At 42.3% G+C, this 19,483-nt stretch overlaps 1 protein-coding gene and 1 non-coding gene across 2 annotated transcripts; one reads left to right on the forward strand and one right to left on the reverse strand.

Annotated features, from left to right (window-relative positions):
* The first annotated feature begins 1,478 nt into the window (after positions 1–1,478).
* Positions 1,479–3,926, forward strand: LOC115710793 (uncharacterized). Its single transcript, XM_030639140.2, has one exon. It carries the CDS (start codon positions 1,479–1,481, stop codon positions 3,924–3,926), a length of 2,448 nt encoding a protein of 815 aa, XP_030495000.2.
* LOC115711720 (small nucleolar RNA R71) lies at positions 1,992–2,098 on the reverse strand. Its single transcript, XR_004010600.1, has one exon. It is a non-coding gene; the product is annotated as a small nucleolar RNA R71 (small nucleolar RNA).
* Positions 3,927–19,483: the final 15,557 nt, after the last annotated feature.

Consider the following 19,483-nt stretch of genomic DNA (forward strand, 5'->3'; position numbering starts at 1 on the left):
GGACTAGTTAGGAGAGCAAAAGCATCAGATTTTACCTAGAGTTATTATACCAAAATTGTGTCTTTTCTTTCTTTCTTCTTTATTTTGTTTTATTAATTTTGGTGTAAAGACAATGTCTTTTCTAGGCTAATTTCTTTGGCAAGACTCAAGTGTAAGTTCATGCAATTTTTATTCTTCTAATATATTGATTCTCTTTGTTCTTCATTTTCACATTTGTTATATTAAATTTATCTTCTTCTTAATTACACTTTAAATTTAATAGTACCTTTTATATAAGTTCAGTCATGTTTTTCTTATGTAAGTTAGACTATTAATTATTAGAGTATTTATTATATTATATGATTTTTACTGCATTCTACCGGTGGTATTTTGTCGATTTAAATTATATAATATGATAGTATTTTTAGAAGTAGTATTAATTTAATTAGGGAACATATTTTTGTAGTAAGCTTAATCATACACACTTTCCAACTATAATTAATGGTGTAGAATTATAGTTGAGGTTAAAGAATCAATTTTATTAGGAAAATATAATTGCATGTACAAAGCTTGTGTCTTCCATAATCATTTTCTGATCACTTCTCGTTTTAATTACTTGTTTAATTTTTAAAAAACATTTTCTCAATATTCTCATCACATTCAAGGTTCATATTTTATTCTCGTAAAATTACTAACTGTCCTTTTGAGTGTATTTTTCCTCCCTGTGGATACGACATATAGCCCGTTTACTACCGCGACCGCAGTGTAACTAATTGGGCGACATCAATTTTTGGCGCCGTTGACGGGGAGGTTTCTGCGCTACAAGAGGTTAGTATAGTAGTTTTATTTTTTTGTCTCTCTTTATTTGTTTATATCAAAAATAAAAAAAAAATAAAAAACGTTTTAGTTAATATAATATAATTTAGTTTTTTTTTAGTTATATATAGAGTCAAAAAAAAAAAAAAATCATTATATATTATTATTATTATTCTTTACTCTTTTAGTAAAAAAAAAAAAGCAAGTATTTTTTTGTTTAGTTTATTTGTTAGTTGTATTTATTATTTTGCTACTATATTAGGGTGTTAGTCTTTTTTTTTTTTTTTACATTATTTTATTTTGTGTACTTTTTTTTAGGATTAGCCATTTTTTTTTAGGTTAGTTGTAGACTTTTATCCTTTAGGCTAAAAAAAAAAAAATTGTGCATAAAATATTTTCATAAACTTTTTAGTGTAAACCCAATTGTGTAATGGTAAAAGTGGTACAAACTGAGATCATTCTGTCTAAGAAAGATTGGCTTTAAAGGTTTGTGATAGAGTACCCTCTACACTTTCTAGCAACCCCGGGGAGTTCTAGTAAAAGTGTGGGACGAAGCGGTACCTTGGCAACCTTCCCAATCGTCCTGGGAATATCTTGTGTGAATACCCTTGCATTATTACATAGTTGTAATTTACATTATTTAACAAGTGAAAATACACACACTCAAAAAAAAAAAAAAGTGAATGTCACGAAATAGAGACAAATTAGGGAGATTTGTAAAACAACAAATTGAAATTTTAGAAAACTCTCCTAAATCGTCTTCTTCCACTCGTTCTCATTCACCACCATCACCCATACTTCCTGCACTTCCAATGATGGCTCAACAACAGGAAATCCAACCAAGAACGCTACAGGATTATCTACATCCTACGCGTACGGCCACACCTTCATGCATAATGTATCCCATGAATATGCCCAACTTCGATTTCAAACCTGGCATGATTCAACTTTTACCAACCTTTCATGGTATGGAAAATGAGAGTCCATATGTGCATATTCAGGCCTTCGAAGAGGTGGTGGCCACATTCAACAACCAAGCTGACATCATTAACTTGGTGAGATTGAAGTTCTTTCCTTTCTCACTCAAGGATAAAGCCAAAAGCTGGTTGTATTCCTTAAGGCCAAGGTCTATTGGGACTTGGGATGAAATGACAAAAGCATTTTTCTCTAAATTTTTCCCACCCCATAAGACTAGCAGCCTTAAGAGGCAAATCTCTACCTTCACCCAAAAGGACCATGAAACGTTTCATCAGGTCTGGGAGAGGTTTAAAGATTTGATGGGCCAGTGCCCACATCATGGATACGAAAGTTGGCGTCTTGTCAGCTATTTCTATGACGGTCTCACAGCCGACAAAAGACAATTCGTACAAATGATGTGCAATGGCGACTTCCTACAGAAAGATCCCGAAGAAGCTTTGGAATATCTTGAAGAAATTTTTGAAAAATCATACACATGGAGTGCGCCAAGTCCTACAGACAAGCCACGAACAGCCGGAGTCTACCAATTGAAGGAGGAGGACAGTGTGAAAGCTCAACTTGAAGCTTTGAAAAAACAATTTGAGGCTTTCAAAACTCAAGAAGGTAAAGCACTCCAGATGGCTGCAAAAGTGGAAAAGCAAGAACCATGCTTCATTTGTGGAGGGACTGATCATCAACCACAAGAGTGCCCTAGTCTTAGTATGTTGAGGGGAGGAGATGAGGAACAGTGTAATGCCTTAGGGGATTACAAGAAGCCTTATAATGCCTACTCCAACACATACAATCCTGGTTGGCGTAACCATCCCAATTTCAGTTGGAAGGATACAAGTCAAAATCAAGCATCTGGGAGCCAATGGAAACCTGATCAACAAAATAATTCTCTTGAGAATTCCATAAAAATTCTCGCAGACTCTCAACTAGAGTTCAGGACTTATTTTGCTCAGGTGATAGAGGAATTGAAGGACATAAAGATTCAATTAACAAAGTTAAATGATTCTTCAGCCATTCAAGAGCGTGGTAAGCTTCCCGCTCAGCCTCTAATCACTCCCAAAGGGCAACATATGGCACAAACCTCCACTTCTTCAGAGTCTAATCTAAAAGGGGTTAATGCCATAACTACTCGAAGTGGTCAAAGTACAGTATCACCATTACCTAAGACCACTAGTGTACCAATGCCTGCTCCAGATGCTAATATGCCACAGAACCCTCCAGTGAAGGTGCCCTTCCCTCAGGCTTTGAAATCTTCTAGGAAGGTACTGGAAAATCATGGTGAAATCCTAGAAAATTTAAAACAAGTGAAGATCAACCTGCCTCTCTTGCATGTGATCAAACAAGTACCAGCATATGCCAAGGTCATCAAGGATTTATGCACCATGAAAAGAAAACACCATGTCAAGAAAACTGCATTCTTGACGGAACAAGTAAGTGCGGTGATTGAACAAAAGATACCGATCAAATACAAAGATCCAGGTTGTCCTACAATCGCTTGCCAAATTGGGACACAAGGATTTGGTCAAGCTCTCCTAGACTTAGGTGCAAGTGTTAATCTCATGCCTTATTCAATTTACTTGCAACTAGGCTTAGGAGAAATCAAGCCCACATCTGTGGTGCTACAATTGGCTGACCGCTCAATTAAAAAGCCACGAGGAATAGTTGAAGATGTCTTGATTAAAGTTGGAAAATTCTATTACCCCGCTGACTTTTTGATTTTGGACACTCAGTCTGAGGTTAATACTGAGTCAAAAATTCCCATCATTCTCGGTAGGCCTTTCCTTGCAACAGCCAATGCTCTCATTAACTGTAGGAATGGTCTCATGAAATTATCTTTCGGGAATATGACTATGGAGGTCAACATTTTTCATGTTGCGAAACAACCACCAGACGAGGAGGAAGATTGCTATCATACTGATGTGATAGACACAATTGTTGAGGAGGAAGTTCTTTTGCATGATGATTCTGATTCTTTAAGTGATCTCCTCCATGACTTTGATACTGAAAATATGCTTTATCCACCTGAGGAAGCTAATGTTTCTTCCATTGTTGAGATGTCCCAAGATGAAGCATCACCGTCGCAATATGAGAATTTGCGATTCCAGACCCGATCTATGAAACGCTTCTTCGGGTCCATGTGCGATATTGACAAATTCTGGTAAGAGGGTAGGCTTACCTGAGGAGATCACCTTTGTGACTCTGGCCTACCCAGAATGATCAGGTTGTTTCTATTTCTATTTATGTTTATATTTTATTCACTATTTATTTCCTTTGTTTTTGTTTTGTTTTTTTGAGGATCAATATCGCTGCTATCCATGGTTGCTTGCTCTCCAGGTGTTCTCTTTCCCTATTCTTTTAATTTTTATATCTTTAGACATTGAGGACACTGTCTTATTTTAGTTGGGGGTGGTGAGCATATTCAAGCATGTTTCTTAATTTTTGTCATATTAATATTTTCGTGGTCAAAATTTTCAAAAATTACTCATTTATTCTTGTAAAATGTTATTTTCAAGCCAATTTTTGCTATCTTTGTTACTTAGAATTTTTCTAGAGTTACAAATTGTACATGCCAAACTTTGTGGTAAGATGGTTGTTAGCACATATTTGCTTAGAAAAGTTACCAAGTTTAAGTGTTTATGTTTTTGTGAGTGGCGAGATTTGAGAAAATAGCTTTTGAATTTTTATTGATTCTTAGAAATGATTATAATTATTTTGGACATGGTACTAGGGTTTGATTGGATGTTGCTTTAAGGGATAATTTTTATAGACAAATCTTATTAAGGAGCCTTTTTTGTAATTATTTTCTTTATGTGCAAAAAAAAAAAACAAAAACAAAAAGAAAAAAAAAACAAGAAAAAAAATTGCAAGGGCAACATTTCTATCCATTTGTCTAACATGTTGCCTCTTGTTTGAAAAAAAAAATAGAAAAGAAAAAAAAAGTTTGTAGTATTTCATTTTTTTATTTGTTTTGGCTCCTAGAATAAATGTAAAAGATTGTCTATTTTTGTTTAAAAATCCCGAAAAGCTGGTTTGTGGTACTCTTATGGTGGTTTGTCCAAATAATTCATAATCTATCTTCGTTTCAATATTTATTCAAATGTTTGTCCTAAATTAATCTATCATTTTCGAGTGCTCACTTTTCAATTTCCAACTCCATGAGTGAAATCCTTAGCCATGAATAAATATTTTCAATACTTGTGAGGCAAATGGAGTTGAGACTTTTACTTGGTATATTTTTCAAAAGCATCTATGTGTTACGGTTTGCGGTAAGAAGGTTTAAGTTTGGTGCACACACTCACAACTCTGGATTTATTCAAGGTAATTTTATAGTTCTTATTGGTTTGTTACTAATATTTTGCTTGAATATTTGTGTCATTTTTAGAAATTTTGACCTATAAAAATATCATGTTGACATTATTTTCGCTTGAATTGCTAGAGACTAGCAATAAGCTAGTTGGGGGTTGTGATTAAGACTCATATTGGTACATTTTAAGCCTTTATTTATACATATATAATTAATATAAATTAAATACTCTTTAGTTTTTATGGTAAATTTATTTTAATTGGAAATATTTAATTTATATTCATTTTGTGTTATTTTTCCAGAAATTTTATGAGGTGATAAAATTATAAATGAATGAGATCAAGGAAGAAGTCCAATACATGACCTAATCAAGGCCTTCTCTTCATGTCATCATCAATAATATTTGTTGGAAAAATATTGTTCATGTGAGTCCAAGCCCAAGCACCACTCCAAATTTTCTCTTACCAATCAACCACTCTCATCTAAGGCCTAAACCAAGTACGTGGGACCACTCCCCATCACTGATGCGCACAAGCCACTTCCCCAACAATTCTAACGCACAGGTCTCTCCAACAAAGCCACGTATCCCCCATGTTGCCTTTTGTCTCCTAGTGCTGATTGAAAATTGTTCATTATAGCTATTTTCTCTCAGAATTTTGTGCCACTTTCCCCATTATACTGTACACGAAAATATCAATTTTGGGGAGCATTTTAACTTTATAAATAGGACTAGTTAGGAGAGCAAAAGCATCAGATTTTACCTAGAGTTATTATACCAAAATTGTGTCTTTTCTTTCTTTCTTCTTTATTTTGTTTTATTAATTTTGGCGTAAAGACAATGTCTTTTCTAGGCTAATTTCTTTGGCAAGACTCAAGTGTAAGTTCATGCAATTTTTATTCTTCTAATATATTGATTCTCTTTGTTCTTCATTTTCACATTTGTTATATTAAATTTATCTTCTTCTTAATTACACTTTAAATTTAATAGTACCTTTTATATAAATTCAGTCATGCTTTTCTTATGTAAGTTAGACTATTAATTATTAGAGTGTTTATTATATTATATGATTTTTACTGCATTCTGTCGGTGGTATTTTGTCGATTTAAATTATATAATATGATAGTATTTTTAGAAGTAGTATTAATTTAATTAGGGAACATATTTTTGTAGTAAGCTTAATCATACACACTTTCCAACTATAATTAATGGTGTAGAATTATAGTTGAGGTTAAAGAATCAATTTTATTAGGAAAATATAATTGCATGTACAAAGCTTGTGTCTTCCATAATCATTTTCTGATCACTTCTCGTTTTAATTACTTGTTTAATTTTTAAAAAACATTTTCTCAATATTCTCATCACATTCAAGGTTCATATTTTATTCTCGTAAAATTACTAACTGTCCTTTTGAGTGTATTTTTCCTCCCTGTGGATACGACATATAGCTCGTTTACTACCGCGACCGCAGTGTAACTAATTGGGCGACATCAGGGCCTCTTTCCAGCGGTTAGGGGACCCCCACTCCCTTTTTCTTGACTTAGGGTTTGGTATGGGACCTAACTGCTGGAATTTTCTTTTTTCCCTTTTTGTCTTTCGTATAACACAAAATGTCTGCTTCTGGTTCGAAATCTTCGAAGAAGAAGGGAAAAGACATGGCCACGTTGGAGGAGGTTTCCCTGGGGCCTGTTGCCCAGGAGGGGTACAAATCCAGAGCGACCGGGTGGGAAGCGGCCGAGCTTCGATCCACCCTGACTTGTCCTCACCAGCTGGAGAACATTATTGAAGTTGCTGGGATCAAACCCTCCACCTCAGGGACCTATCACCGGCCTCCTCGTGACTCGGAGACGCCTAATCATAACTATGACGGCTTCGGGGCTTGGAGTCAGACCCATTTAATGGCCGGTGCCATGCTCCCGCTCCAAGATTACTTTGTTAATTTCCTTGTATTTGTCGGCCTTGCGCCATACCAACTTATTCCTCAAGCTTACCGCCTGCTCTCAGGCTTATTTATTTTTTACACCGCCCGCGGCTGGGGGTCTCCCAGCCCGGCGGAAATTTTATATTTTTATGAACTTGTATCCGTCCCCAAGAAAGGGGACAAACTTAAGGATGGTTTTTATGAGTTCCGGATCCACCCTGCTAACGAGGGGGTGGTTCCGTACAATAGGCAGACTCACGTTAAGGAGTACCGCCACCGCTTTTTCTTCTCCTCCGGGTTCAGGGCCGTGGACCACCCGGAGCTTCTCACGGAGTGGGTGCGGATCCCACCTTACCAGCGGACGCCTCCTACTCAGGCTTTCCTCCGAAGGGCCCAAGCCTTTGCCTCCTATGACCGCGCCGATCTTGACGTCGGGGGCCTAGTCACCACGGAGAATTGTAGGAAGGCCAAACTTATCCTTTCTCACCAATCCGTGGAGGACTCCAACCTCTCACGGGTCATCTGCCCCAATGTGAGGGCACCGGTTGCGGAGAAGGCCTTCCGGGATGAGCTCATTGCCACGGCAGAGAAGAAGTACCAAGATTATCTCTACCGGAAGGCCCAGGAGAAAGCATACTCTAAGGCCCAGGCTGCCTCTGGGAGAGGACTTCGCGTGGGGAGTCCGGTGGTGCGAAGGAGCCAAGCCATTGCCGGGAAGTCCGAGGCTAAATTTTTTGACAAGATTCTTCAAGAAGAGATTGGGGATCGTCCTGCCAGGAGGCCCCTTCGTATTGAAGATTCTTCCGAGAAGCAAACTTCCCGGCCACAGCCTTCGGCCCTCGAACCAAACTCGGGGGCTCCCGGTGCTAGCACCTCCGGTGCCGGCGGTAAGTCTCCCTTGATAATTCGCTATGTTCCTTCCATTGATGAATACACCAGTCATAGGCCCGTAGGGTTCGACGAGCGTCTTCGTAGATTTAAGATGCCGTTGACCCGGTGGGGGGATCGTTTGAAGGAATTTTATTTTTCGAACTTAGCAGATTACCTAGGTCGCAACCGGATGGGCTCCGGCCCTCCGGAACCTATTCCCTTAGGTCCATCAGCTAACATAACGTCCAGCTGGTTCCGGCCCTCGGACAGTTATCTCGGAGATGACGCCGCCAGCATTAAAGTACAGGACTTTGCTAGGGCTGAATTAGGAAGTTCGGGTAGGAGTAGCTTATTTGTTATGTCTTGTATAGGCGGTTCCTCACGGTCTTCTAACACTTGCTTATTTTGTGAATCAGGTATCTCCATGGATGCCATCCTGGACCAGCTTGCTGGAGTTCATACTCCCGTGGCTCCTCCGGCCTTTACCTCCTCTCCCCCGGCACCTTCATTGAAGGTTTCTTCCAGCGCTCCCCCCGACACTATCGACTTAGTGGATGACGAGGAGGTGCTTCTGGGAGAAGGCCAAGGGAAGGGGTGGGACTTCTCGGAGGAAGCCGCTGAGGGTGCGGGAGAGCCTCGAGCCCTTTCGGAGGAAGCAGAGGAGGGCGAGGAGGAGCCTGAAGTGGCTCTGATTCGTAAGCGCAAGGGCAAGATGATTGCCCAGGATGAGCCGAAGAGGCCTCGGAGAGCCGACACTCCTGCCCATGGTCTGGACGGCGGGGTCTCCCCGATGGAGGAAAATCCTGCTCCTCCCCACATCGAGCTTACCCCGATTCCGGGGGACGAGGTGAGGCAGGAGCTTCGCATAGCCAAACACAACTATGCTATGGATGAGTACTCCCGGGGGTATGCCGAAGTGGAAGCCCTTAGGAGGATTCTGCGAGCTGAGGTTGAGGCGAGCATCAACCACCCGGAATACCAGGATCCGTGGGACCTTAATCTGGACCCCTTATCGGACTGGTTCCGTCGCTTTCTAGGGCCTACCTTGGCTCCTTTTGCCGCGGAGATGACCGGCGAGTTCTCATCTCAGCTCACCCGTTGCGCGCCTAAGCGGTTTGCCACTTGCGCTTCCCTGAACTCCATCTTCCAGGTCCAGGACCTCAGCCATTCTCTTACGGTGGTAAGTACTTTGCAATTTTTGCTTTTCCTTTTATTGTTTGTATTTTATTTATTTCCTTTGGGGAACTTCTACTTATCCTTGCATTATGGTTCAGCTTGCTGCTGAGGCTGGCCGCCTCTCCAAGAACATCATAAACCATGGCTTCACTCTGTCCGACTTTGGGGACATGAATGATGTCAGGAAGGTCCTTCAGGACCTCACAGCGGAGAGGCAGATTTACCAGGAGGCTGCCGAGCGCCAGGAGGCGGCCGCCAAGGCCAAGGAAGAGGAGGCCAAACGGAGGGAGGCCCAGGCCGAGGCCATGATCCGGGACGAGGCCCAGCGGAGGGACAGGATGGAGGCCCATCATCAGGAGGAACTAAGGGCTCAAACCGAGGCTGCTGAGAAGGCCAGGCGAGACCTCCGGGAGGCCAAGGAGGCTTTGGATGAAATGGTCGCCAAAGTGAGATCTTTAGAGGAAACTCACCAGGCGGACATAGAGTCCAAGGCCGCTCTAGCTGCGGAGCTGAAGGAGCTGAGGAACTTCAAAGATCAATCCATCAGGAAGGCCAAGAGGGCCGAGCTCCTCTCTCCCGTTTCCTGCGCCTGGTGCCCGAAGCGCTTCGATGATGGTGTCTACATGGCTTGGTCCACCAATGATCAGAATATCAAGCTTACTTTCTATCCCAAACCCGAGGAAATGATTGCCAAATTTCGGGAAAAGAAGAAGAAGCTTGATGCCGCGCTAGAGGCGCGTATTGGACCTCGCCTTCCTCCGCGGGCTGACTGAGCTGTCGTACAACTGACCAAGATTCCACCCGTTTCTTTTATAACTCTTTTTTTTTTGTTTGTACATATTTGCTGCTGCCTTAGAACAATTTACATATAGGTAGCAGCTTTCATTTGAAGGGGAGACAATTATATTTTAAGGCCTGTCCCCGGGCCGTTTATATGTATATGACCTGCCCTTTGGGCTAGGATATTTTTTTATGCGATCTTTTTTTGTCACACTTATGCTTTTTAACCTGTCCTTTGGATCAGGGTTTTTATACTTATGCTTTTTATTTTTGTGCATACTCTTTGACCTGCCCTTTGGGTCAGGATATTTTACTTAGTTTGTTTTTTGTTTGTCCGTGCGGTATACCCTAGTACCCCCCTGAGTGGCATAGAAACTTTGTTTTTAAGGCACTCAGTTTTATTTAATATAGAGGAGGTATACATTTGGACGGTACAAACACTTTGAACAAAATCTAAGTTTTAATTCGCTACTGGTAATATTTTCTGAGGTGATCGGCATTCCAGGCTCTTGGGACAGTGGTTCCGTCCATTCTTTTTAGTTTGTAAGTGCCAGAACCGATCTCGTCCTCGATCTCATATGGTCCTTCCCAATTTGGTCCAAGTACCCCCACTCCGGGTTCTTGGGTGGCTGGAAAAACCCTTCTTAGGACCATATCCCCAATAGCGAATTTTCTGCTTTTAACCTTGGAGTTAAAATACTTTGTCACCTTCTTTTGATAAGCAGCCATCCGTATTTGAGACTCATCCCGGAGTTCTTCGACTTGATCCAAAGCTTCTTGGAGCAGTGCCTGATTAGTGGCAGGATCATAAGTCGTCCTCCTATGGGATGGGAATAATGTTTCCACCGGGACCATTGCTTCACAACCGTACGCCATTGAGAATGGCGAGTGGCCGATCGTGGTTCTGGGGGTCGTCCGGTAGGCCCATAATACCCTTGGCAATTCTTCAGGCCAGTTATTTTTACAGGCCAGCAGCTTCTTTTCAAGGTGACTTTTAGGATTTTATTGACTGCTTCCGCTTGGCCATTTGTTTGAGGCCTCGCTACCGCGGAGAAGCTTTTTACTACTCCGTGGTGGTTGCAGAAGTCAGTAAATTCCTCGCAATCGAATTGCTTTCCATTGTCTGAGACTATTTTGTGAGGCAAGCCGTATCGACACACTATGTTTTTGATAACAAAGTCCAATGCCTTCTTAGCAGTTATTGTCTTCATAGGCTCAGCCTCTGTCCATTTGGTGAAGTAGTCTACTGCTACTATTGCATACTTTACCCCTCCTTTTCCCGTAGGTAGAGACCCGATGAGATCTATTCCCCAGACCGCGAAGGGCCAGGGGCTGGTCATCAAGGTGATCTCATTTGGAGGAGCTCTCGGTATGTTCGCGTACCTTTGGCACGAGTCACACTTTTGGACATAGTCTATACAATCTTTTTTCATTGTTGGCCAGAAGTACCCTTGCCTCAATATTTTCTTTGAGAGGTTGGGTCCTCCCGTATGATCTCCACAAAACCCTTCATGGACCTCCAGCATTATTTGTCTAGCTTCAGGGTCCGATACACACTTTAAATAAGGCATGCTGAGTCCTCTCCGGTAGAGAATTTGGTCCATCATTACATAACGATGAGCCTGATACTGAATCTTTCGAGACAGTGCCCTCTCTTAGGGCAACTCACCTGTGGTTATGTATTTTATGATGGGGACCATCCAGCTGGGTTCTTGCCCAACCGTTAGTGTGGTCTCTTTTATTTTGATGCTTGGCTCTGCCAAGCGTTTCACTGGTACTACCCCCAGCTCTTCGATTTCACTGTCCGAGGCTAACTTAGCCAGACAGTCCGCATGAGCGTTCTTCTCTCGGGGGATTCTTTCTATCTTATAGTCCGTGAACTCGTGGAGCAGTTCTCGGACTATTGTTACGTACGCGGCCATCCGCTCGCCGCGAGTTTGGTATTCTCCGGATACCTGGTTTACGACCAGTTGAGAGTCACTGTAGACTTCCACTCTTTTGGCTCCCACAGCTTTGGCCAATTTCAGCCCTGCTATCAAGGCCTCATATTCGGCCTCATTGTTTGAAGCTGTGAAGTTGAATCGGAGTGCTGCCTGGAGCCGTAATCCAGTAGGTGATATCATAGCCACTCCGGCTCCCGACCCGTTCTCATTAGAAGCTCCGTCTACAAATACCCTCCAAGTGGGGATTGGTGGTACCGGCGTATTGGCTGTTGCCTCGGCTTCATTACATTCGGTGATGAAGTCTGCCCAGGCTTGGCCTTTTATGGAAATCCGGGGTACGTAATGTAAGTCGAATTGACTCAGCTCCATCGCCCACTTGAGGAGTCTTCCGGATGCTTCAGGCTTCTGGAGAACTTGCCGGAGCGGATGATTGGTCAAGATTTTGATCGGATGGGCTTGGAAGTATGGCCTCAGCTTCCTTGATGCCATCAGGAGGCAGAATACTAATTTTTCAATGACCGGGTACCTTGTCTCGGCCCCTATCATGCGCTTACTGACATAGTACACGGGGTGCTGAGTTTTTTCTTCCTCCCGGACCAGGGCAGCGCTGACCGCGTGCTCGGAGACGGCCAAGTAAAGGAACAAGTCTTCTCCAAGGACGGGTTTCGATAGGATAGGAGGTTTGGCCATATGGTCTTTTAACCTCTTGAATGCCTCCTCGCATTCATCCGACCATTCGAACTTTTGGCACTTCTTCAGTATGTTGAAGAAGGGTATGCACTTGTCCGTGGAGCGCGAGATAAAGCGGCTCAGTGCGGCTACCTTTCCGGTCAAGCTCTGCACGTCTTTATGTTTCTTGGGGGATGGCATGTCCAGGAGAGCTTGGATTTTCTCCGGGTTTGCTTCGATCCCCCTTTGGCTGACTATGAAGCCCAGGAATTTTCCCGACTTGACCCCAAAGGTGCACTTTTTCGGGTTGAGCTTCATACCGTATTTCCGGACGACTTCGAAACATTCTTCTAAGTCGCTTGCATAGTTGTTGCATGCTTTGGATTTGACGAGCATGTCGTCTACATATACCTCCATGTTTCGTCCCAGGAGGCTTTTAAACATCCGGTTAACCATTCTTTGATAGGTTGCTCCGGCATTTTTCAGTCCGAAAGGCATGACTAGGTAGCAGTATACCCCCTTATCGGTCATGAAGCTAGTGCACTCCTGGTCTGCCATATGCATTTTTATTTGGTTGTACCCAGCATAGGCATCCATGAAAGACAGCAGCTTAAATCCAGAGGTGGCGTCTACCATTTGGTCGATCCTGGGTAGCGGGAAGCAGTCCTTTGGGCAAGCTTTGTTTAGATCTGTGAAATCTATACAAACTCGCCAAGTCCCGTTCGGCTTGGGCACCAGGACCGGATTGGCCAGCCAGTCCAGATAGTACACGTCGCGGATCATGCCATTGGACAAAAGTTTGTCCACCTCTTTCTCTAAGGCCTCGGCTTTCACCGAGTCGAGCGGGCGTCTCTTTTGCTGTACAGGGGGCATGTCCGTGTTGACATTGAGTACATGGGTGATGACATGAGGACTTATGCCGGTCATGTCTTCTTGGCGCCATGCAAAGATGTCGATGGCGCCTTTCAGTGTTTTTATTATTTTTTCTTTTTCCTCCGGATCCAGGCCCTTCCCTATCCGGAGTATTTTAGTGGAGTCGTCGTCGCACACTGGTATTTCTTCGACGTCCTCCATTGGTTCCACGACCCTTTCGGATCCTATGCGAGGATCCAACTCATCCTCTTCAGCCTTCTCTATTCCAGGGGATTCCCGGAGCATGAGTACAGGTAGGTGGGTGGCAACATTGTAACATTGCCTGGCCTCTCCCTGATTTCCCCTCACAGTTCCGACTCCGGCTTCCTGGGTAGGAAATTTCAGGCATAGATGTCGGATTGAAGTAATCGCACCAAAGTCGACTAGGGCCGGTCGGCCTAGGATCGCGTTGTAGGCTGTTGGACAGTCTACCACCACGAAGGTGCAATACTTAAATGTGCTCTGGGGGGTATCCGGGCACAGGGTAACGGGGAGCCTTACTTTTCCAATCGGGATTAGCGTCGTCCCGTTAAACCCCGTGAGCTGTGACCCACTAGGCGAGAGGTCCCGGTCGGTCAACCCTATCGCAGTGAAGGCTTCTTTGAAGAGCAAGTTCACGGAACTTCCATTGTCAATCAGGACCCTAGCCACCACTTTATTTGCGATGGGGGTCTCTATGACCAGCGGGTCGTGGTGAGGAAAACGCACCGTCTTGGCATCTTCTTCCGTGAATGTTATGGGTTGGTCCATTAGCCGAGGCCTTTGAGCTGGGAGTTGAGTAACCTCCCACACCTCACTGTGTTTCGCGGCCTCGGCATATCGTTTTCGCTCCTTGCGAGTGTTTCCTCCGATATGGGGACCTCCGGAGATCATGGCTACCCGTCCATTAGGCCGGGGCGGTAGCCCGGGGATATGCTGGGTGTCGCCTGCGGGAGCAGCTGGAGGCAATACTCCTGCTGTACCCCCTGGCGTTCCCGGAGGCATACCTCCAGCCACCTGCCCTGGATTAAGGTGGGGCAACCTATTTTTGATCCACTCATAGAGGTGGCCCAAGCGGATCAGATTTTCAATCTCGTCTTTGAGATTCTTACACTCATTGGTGCTATGACCAATGTCGTTGTGGTACTCGCATCTTTTACTCGGATCTCTCCGGGAGCTATCCTTGTACAATGGCTGTGGTCTCCGGTAGTGCGTATTTTGCCTAGTGGCAAAATATACACGTTCCTGGGAGTCCGTGAGCTCTGTGTACTGAGTATATTGGGGTGTGTACCCCTTCTTTTGGCGCTTCCCTCCCGTTCGGGTGCTGCCCTTGGAGGACCTTTTGCTCCTCGACCCCTGGGTAGGGCCTGTCAAGCTAACAGTCGGGGCCGCCTGTGAAGGAGCTCGCCCATTCACCCCGGACGGGTTGCCGTAATGGGAAGATGCCGGTGCCAAATCTTGGCTCTGGCTGTATCCGGGAGTAGCAGAGAACTGTATGCCACTTACTTGTGGAGTTGCGGTTGGGACAGTACCCGAGGGCGACACTCCTGGCATGTATCCTGCTATCCCGGTGGGATAATAGCCTCCGTAAGCCACGATCTGGGCTTCTTCGAGGTTAATATATTTTTGGACTCTCTTCTGGAAGTCCTGAAGGCTAGCAGCGCCTTCTTGCTGCAACTCGTTCCAGAAGGGAGTCCCAGTGCGGATTCCTGCTTGGAGAAGCGCAAGCTGTTGTCCGTCGTCGACCTTCTTGGTCTTCGAGGCTTCCTCTCGGAACCTCTTGATGTAATTCTTCAAGGTCTCGGTGGGCAGTTGCTTGATGTTGGTCAAGGCACTAACCTCCAAGTTAACCTTCCTGGCGGCGACAAACTGTCTCCGGAAGTTGGTTTGGAGTTTGTTCCAACAACCCACGGATCCTGGTTCCAGCTTTTTGAACCATTCCTCCGCTGATCCGCTCAGAGTGAGGGGGAAGCATAAGCATTTGGCGTCATTGCTGACCCGCATGACTGTCATGACACGGTTGAACCGTGACAAGTGATCACTGGGGTCGGAGTTCCCAGTATATGCCGCCATTTCGGGCATCTTGAAGTTTTTAGGGAGCTCCGCCTCCAGGATATGCTTGGCACATGGCTCCCGATCCTCACTGTCCGTCGGAGTCGTCTCCCTTCTGCCTCCGGGAGACTCGAGCAATATCTTTTCGACGTATGGCAAGTTCCGCCATGATCCCTTCGTTTACAGTACCCGAGGAGACCACGGGCCTGTATCTTTTTTGGTCAAGGTGATCCCGGAGGTCACCTTGATTCCCATTGATTTGATTTCTCAGATCAATGGGAGGACATCTCTGTCCTCTTCTTCCTCTACCCCCTGGTTCCTGGTGCACAGAAACGCTTTTCCGGTACCCTCGATCCTGAGGCCAAGACTCCCTCTCTGGGGCTTGCCCCTCTGCGGACCTTTCCCTTTAGGGAAATCTGAGCGGACCCTTCGCGGATCCTGCACCTTTTTCTTTCGCCCAGGGGTAGAAGCAGGGTTTTTTGTTTGATTTTCCTCAGCAGGGTGCCTTATAGGGCTAGGTTCCCTAGGTCTTTGCTGCTGGGAATTAGGCGAAGACGTCGCTGGCTCCCCGTCGAGCCCAGCGGCCATTGCCTTGGGATGCACGTGAATACCAGCTGCCTCCATGGCTTTCTGCATGGCTAGCATCACTTCCTGCATTTTTTGATTTTGCGCTTTCTGAGCTTCGATCTCATCTTCATGATCGATAGCTTTCTGTCTAAGGAGCACCAATTCCGAGTAACTTCCTCCGTCGTAGGCATACTCGTCGAGGTTTTCCTCGTAGTTCTCGTCGGGAACTATTTCTTCTTCTTCTTCCTCGGACCCCTCTGCTGCTCTTGAGGCCACATCTTCCTCATTGGGATCTTGAGCATCTTCTAGAGGGCGAGGATGACGTGCACTTCTTGTCTCCACCATTGTTGTGAAGTCAGATGCTTGTTATGTAGCAGCTTTCCTCAGCTCTCAATGAAAGCACCAAAATGTTGACCGAGATTTTCGGCAACTATTAGAATATGATTATATTAAAGAGCTATAAGAAAGTGAGATGAAGATTTTTTACGTGGTTGGGGCGTTAATGAGCCTTAGTCCACGAGTCTTTGTTATTAATGGATGTATTTAATACAGATTCCACACTTGAGAGAATGTTTTTCTCATAAATACAGAGAATGTTCTTGGTGAGTATTTTCTCTTCTTGCTCTTATGCAACCCAAGATTCTCGACCCCATTAAATGAGCTTTGAGGGGGTATTTATAGTGTTTTGGTGGGGTAATCCCAAGAATTGTTCTTACACATGTATCTGTAAGTATCCATAAAGTTGGGTATTTCCAATGAATATACCATGGGCGATGCATGGTCAAATCCCTAGGTGTTGTAGGGTTTTTATGAAGAATGTCCTTTTTGCCTTGTGATTGACGTGACTCTTCGCAGAGTAGCCGTCGCTAGACTTAAATGATCATTACTGTAGCGCTGCTGTTTGGGGGTTGTGCCGTCAGACTTTATTGCGTGTTACAGTCCCAACACGCTTCCTCCCATGCGGCATTAAATGCGACTTGATTGCTCGGGAGAGACCTGACACATCCCGGAGAGCCTTCACGCTATGCGAGCTCCCTGGAGTACCTTGTACTCCGGGTGCCTCCTCCGGGACCCATGCTAACGGCGCTTCCTTGTGGCGCACAAAGACTTAACAAACATTTACAAGTTATCTGATCCACGTGTCCCATTTCGACTGGTCTACGTATTTTGGGCGAATTCAGGGGCAACAACGGTAATCTAATCCCTTTACAGTGTAGATCATTCATATAGAGGATCATTGATCACATTAGGATTATAACAATGGATAACAAATGATGTGTCTATATGGTGGAACATATAGAGCATTCTATATACTGAGAGTGCAATTCTAAGTTCTATGCGTGGACTCAACGAAGAATTAATAAGTTAGTGAATTTTAGTGCTAAATTCTTGATCTACTTATTGGAAGCTCGGTTATATAGACCCATGGTCCCCGCACTAGTTGAGATAATATTGCTTGTAAGACTCATGTAATTGGTTTTCATTAATCAATTATAATTCTCAAATTAGACTATGTCTATTTGTGAATTTTTCACTAAGTAAGGGCGAAATTGTAAAGAAAGAGTTTTAGGGGCATATTTGTTAATTATGATACTTTGTATGGTTAAATTAATAAATATGATAAATGACAATATTATTTAATAATTATTTATAGTTATTAAATAGTTAGAATTGGCATTTAAATTGTTGAATTTGAAAATTGGCGCTTTTGAGAAAATCAGATGCAGAAAAGATAAAACTGCAAAATTGCAAAAGTGAGGCCCAAATTCACATGTATAGGGCCGGCCACTTTTGTAGGGTTTTCCCTCTGATATTTTCATTATTTTAATGCCAAATAATTCAAACCTAACCCTAGTGGAATGCTATAAATAGATAGTGAAGGCTTCAGGAAAATTACACTTTTTCTGACACTTTCTGAAGCAGAAAAACCTGAGCCTTCTCTCTCCCTATCTTTGGCCGAACCCACTCTCTCTCTCTCTTCCTCTTGAATTTCAAAATTCTTAGTGTAAGAGTAGTGCCCACACACAACAAGCAATACCTCAATCATAGTGAGGAAGATCGTGAAGAAAGACTTTCAGCAAGAATGAGGTTTCAGCATCAAAGATTCAGAGAAAGAGATCCAGGTTCAGATATTGATAATGCTCTGCTACGGAAAGGAATCAAGGGCTAGATATCTGAACGGAAGGAGTCATATTATTCCGCTTCACCCAATGTAAGGTTTCTTAAACTTTATATGTGTTTATTTCATCGTTTTAGAAAGTTCATATTTAGGGTGTTAATAAACATACTTATGAGTAGATCTAAGATCTTGTTAAAATAATTTCCAACAACTGGCCTCAGAGCCATGGTAATTGATTTACTTGCAAGAAATTTGGACTTTAAAACGATTGTTTGTTTGTTTTTGGATGGTATCATGTTGTATTGAGTGTTATTTGATGATTGATTGTTGTTTGTGAATTTTCGTTAAAAATAATTGAATATCTGTTTCTAGAATTACTTTTATTGGATAGTATAGAAAAAATTAAGCAAGTTACCTTTTTACAGAACTCAATTTCGATTTAATTTGAATTAGTTATGATTTTTTGAAGATTCGAAAAAATCGGAGTTGTGCTGAAATTTTCCTGCGATTGCGAAAACTGTCCGTACAGCTCACAATTTTTTCGTTTTTCTTCAATTTTTCATGCTTTTTCATGGAATTAACTTCCGATTTTTTGTGTAGTTTTGTATTTATAGATTTACTATTCCTAATTCAATTCTAATTAGCATTTTGAATTAATTTAATATTTTTTAAATTTAATTCAAGATATTAGTGTAATTTAAATTTAAAAATAGTTAGTATCAATCTTATTTGCTTAATAATCTATCTTATTTTTTAAATTTGATTACATCTTATCTTATTTTTAAATTTAAGGTCAGATTTTAAATATTTTAAATTTAATCTTTTTTAAATAATTTGACCTTATTTAAATTTAAAATAAGATAACTATAATCATGTAATTTTAAAAAGATGTAAGATATTTTGCTAACTTTTAAATTTTGTTATTTTATTTATTTAAATTACATTTAAAATCTGAAAAAGATATTCATTTATCTTTTTTAATTTTTTATTTAATTTTTATTTATAAAATAACATTTAAATTTTAAAAGTAGTTAGCAAATTTTGAAATGATATTTAGGTTGGTTGAAACCTAATTTTTCAAAATTGTAGGTTTAATTTTAAATTTAATTTTTTTTTAATTTCGAATTTTTCAATTTTTTTTTAAATTTTCGAAAATTATTTTTTATTTAATTAATTATTTCGAAATTAATAATTTAATTTAAAATTAAATAAATCCTACATCCAACTATCCAGCTAACCTTGTTGCAGGAGTATGTGTTCTAGCTTGTGTGTAAGCTTTCAAAACCTATTATTACTTGATTGCAAATAGCCATGGTTACTTTTTGCCAAATCTAATGATCTGATGGCTCCCTTGGTCAAGTAAATAATTTGTAACAGGTATATTTAAAAACTTCTTTCATCTGTGTATGACCTAGCAACATGATAGGAC

Source organism: Cannabis sativa, chromosome 3 (assembly GCF_029168945.1).
Source record: "Cannabis sativa cultivar Pink pepper isolate KNU-18-1 chromosome 3, ASM2916894v1, whole genome shotgun sequence".
Classification (NCBI taxonomy): Eukaryota; Viridiplantae; Streptophyta; class Magnoliopsida; order Rosales; family Cannabaceae; genus Cannabis; species Cannabis sativa.

What these genes read in the sequence shown, in the direction of transcription:
- LOC115710793 (XM_030639140.2), top strand. Translation starts at nt 1,479, where the DNA reads ATGTCACGAAATAGAGACAAATTAGGGAGATTTGTAAAACAACAAATT.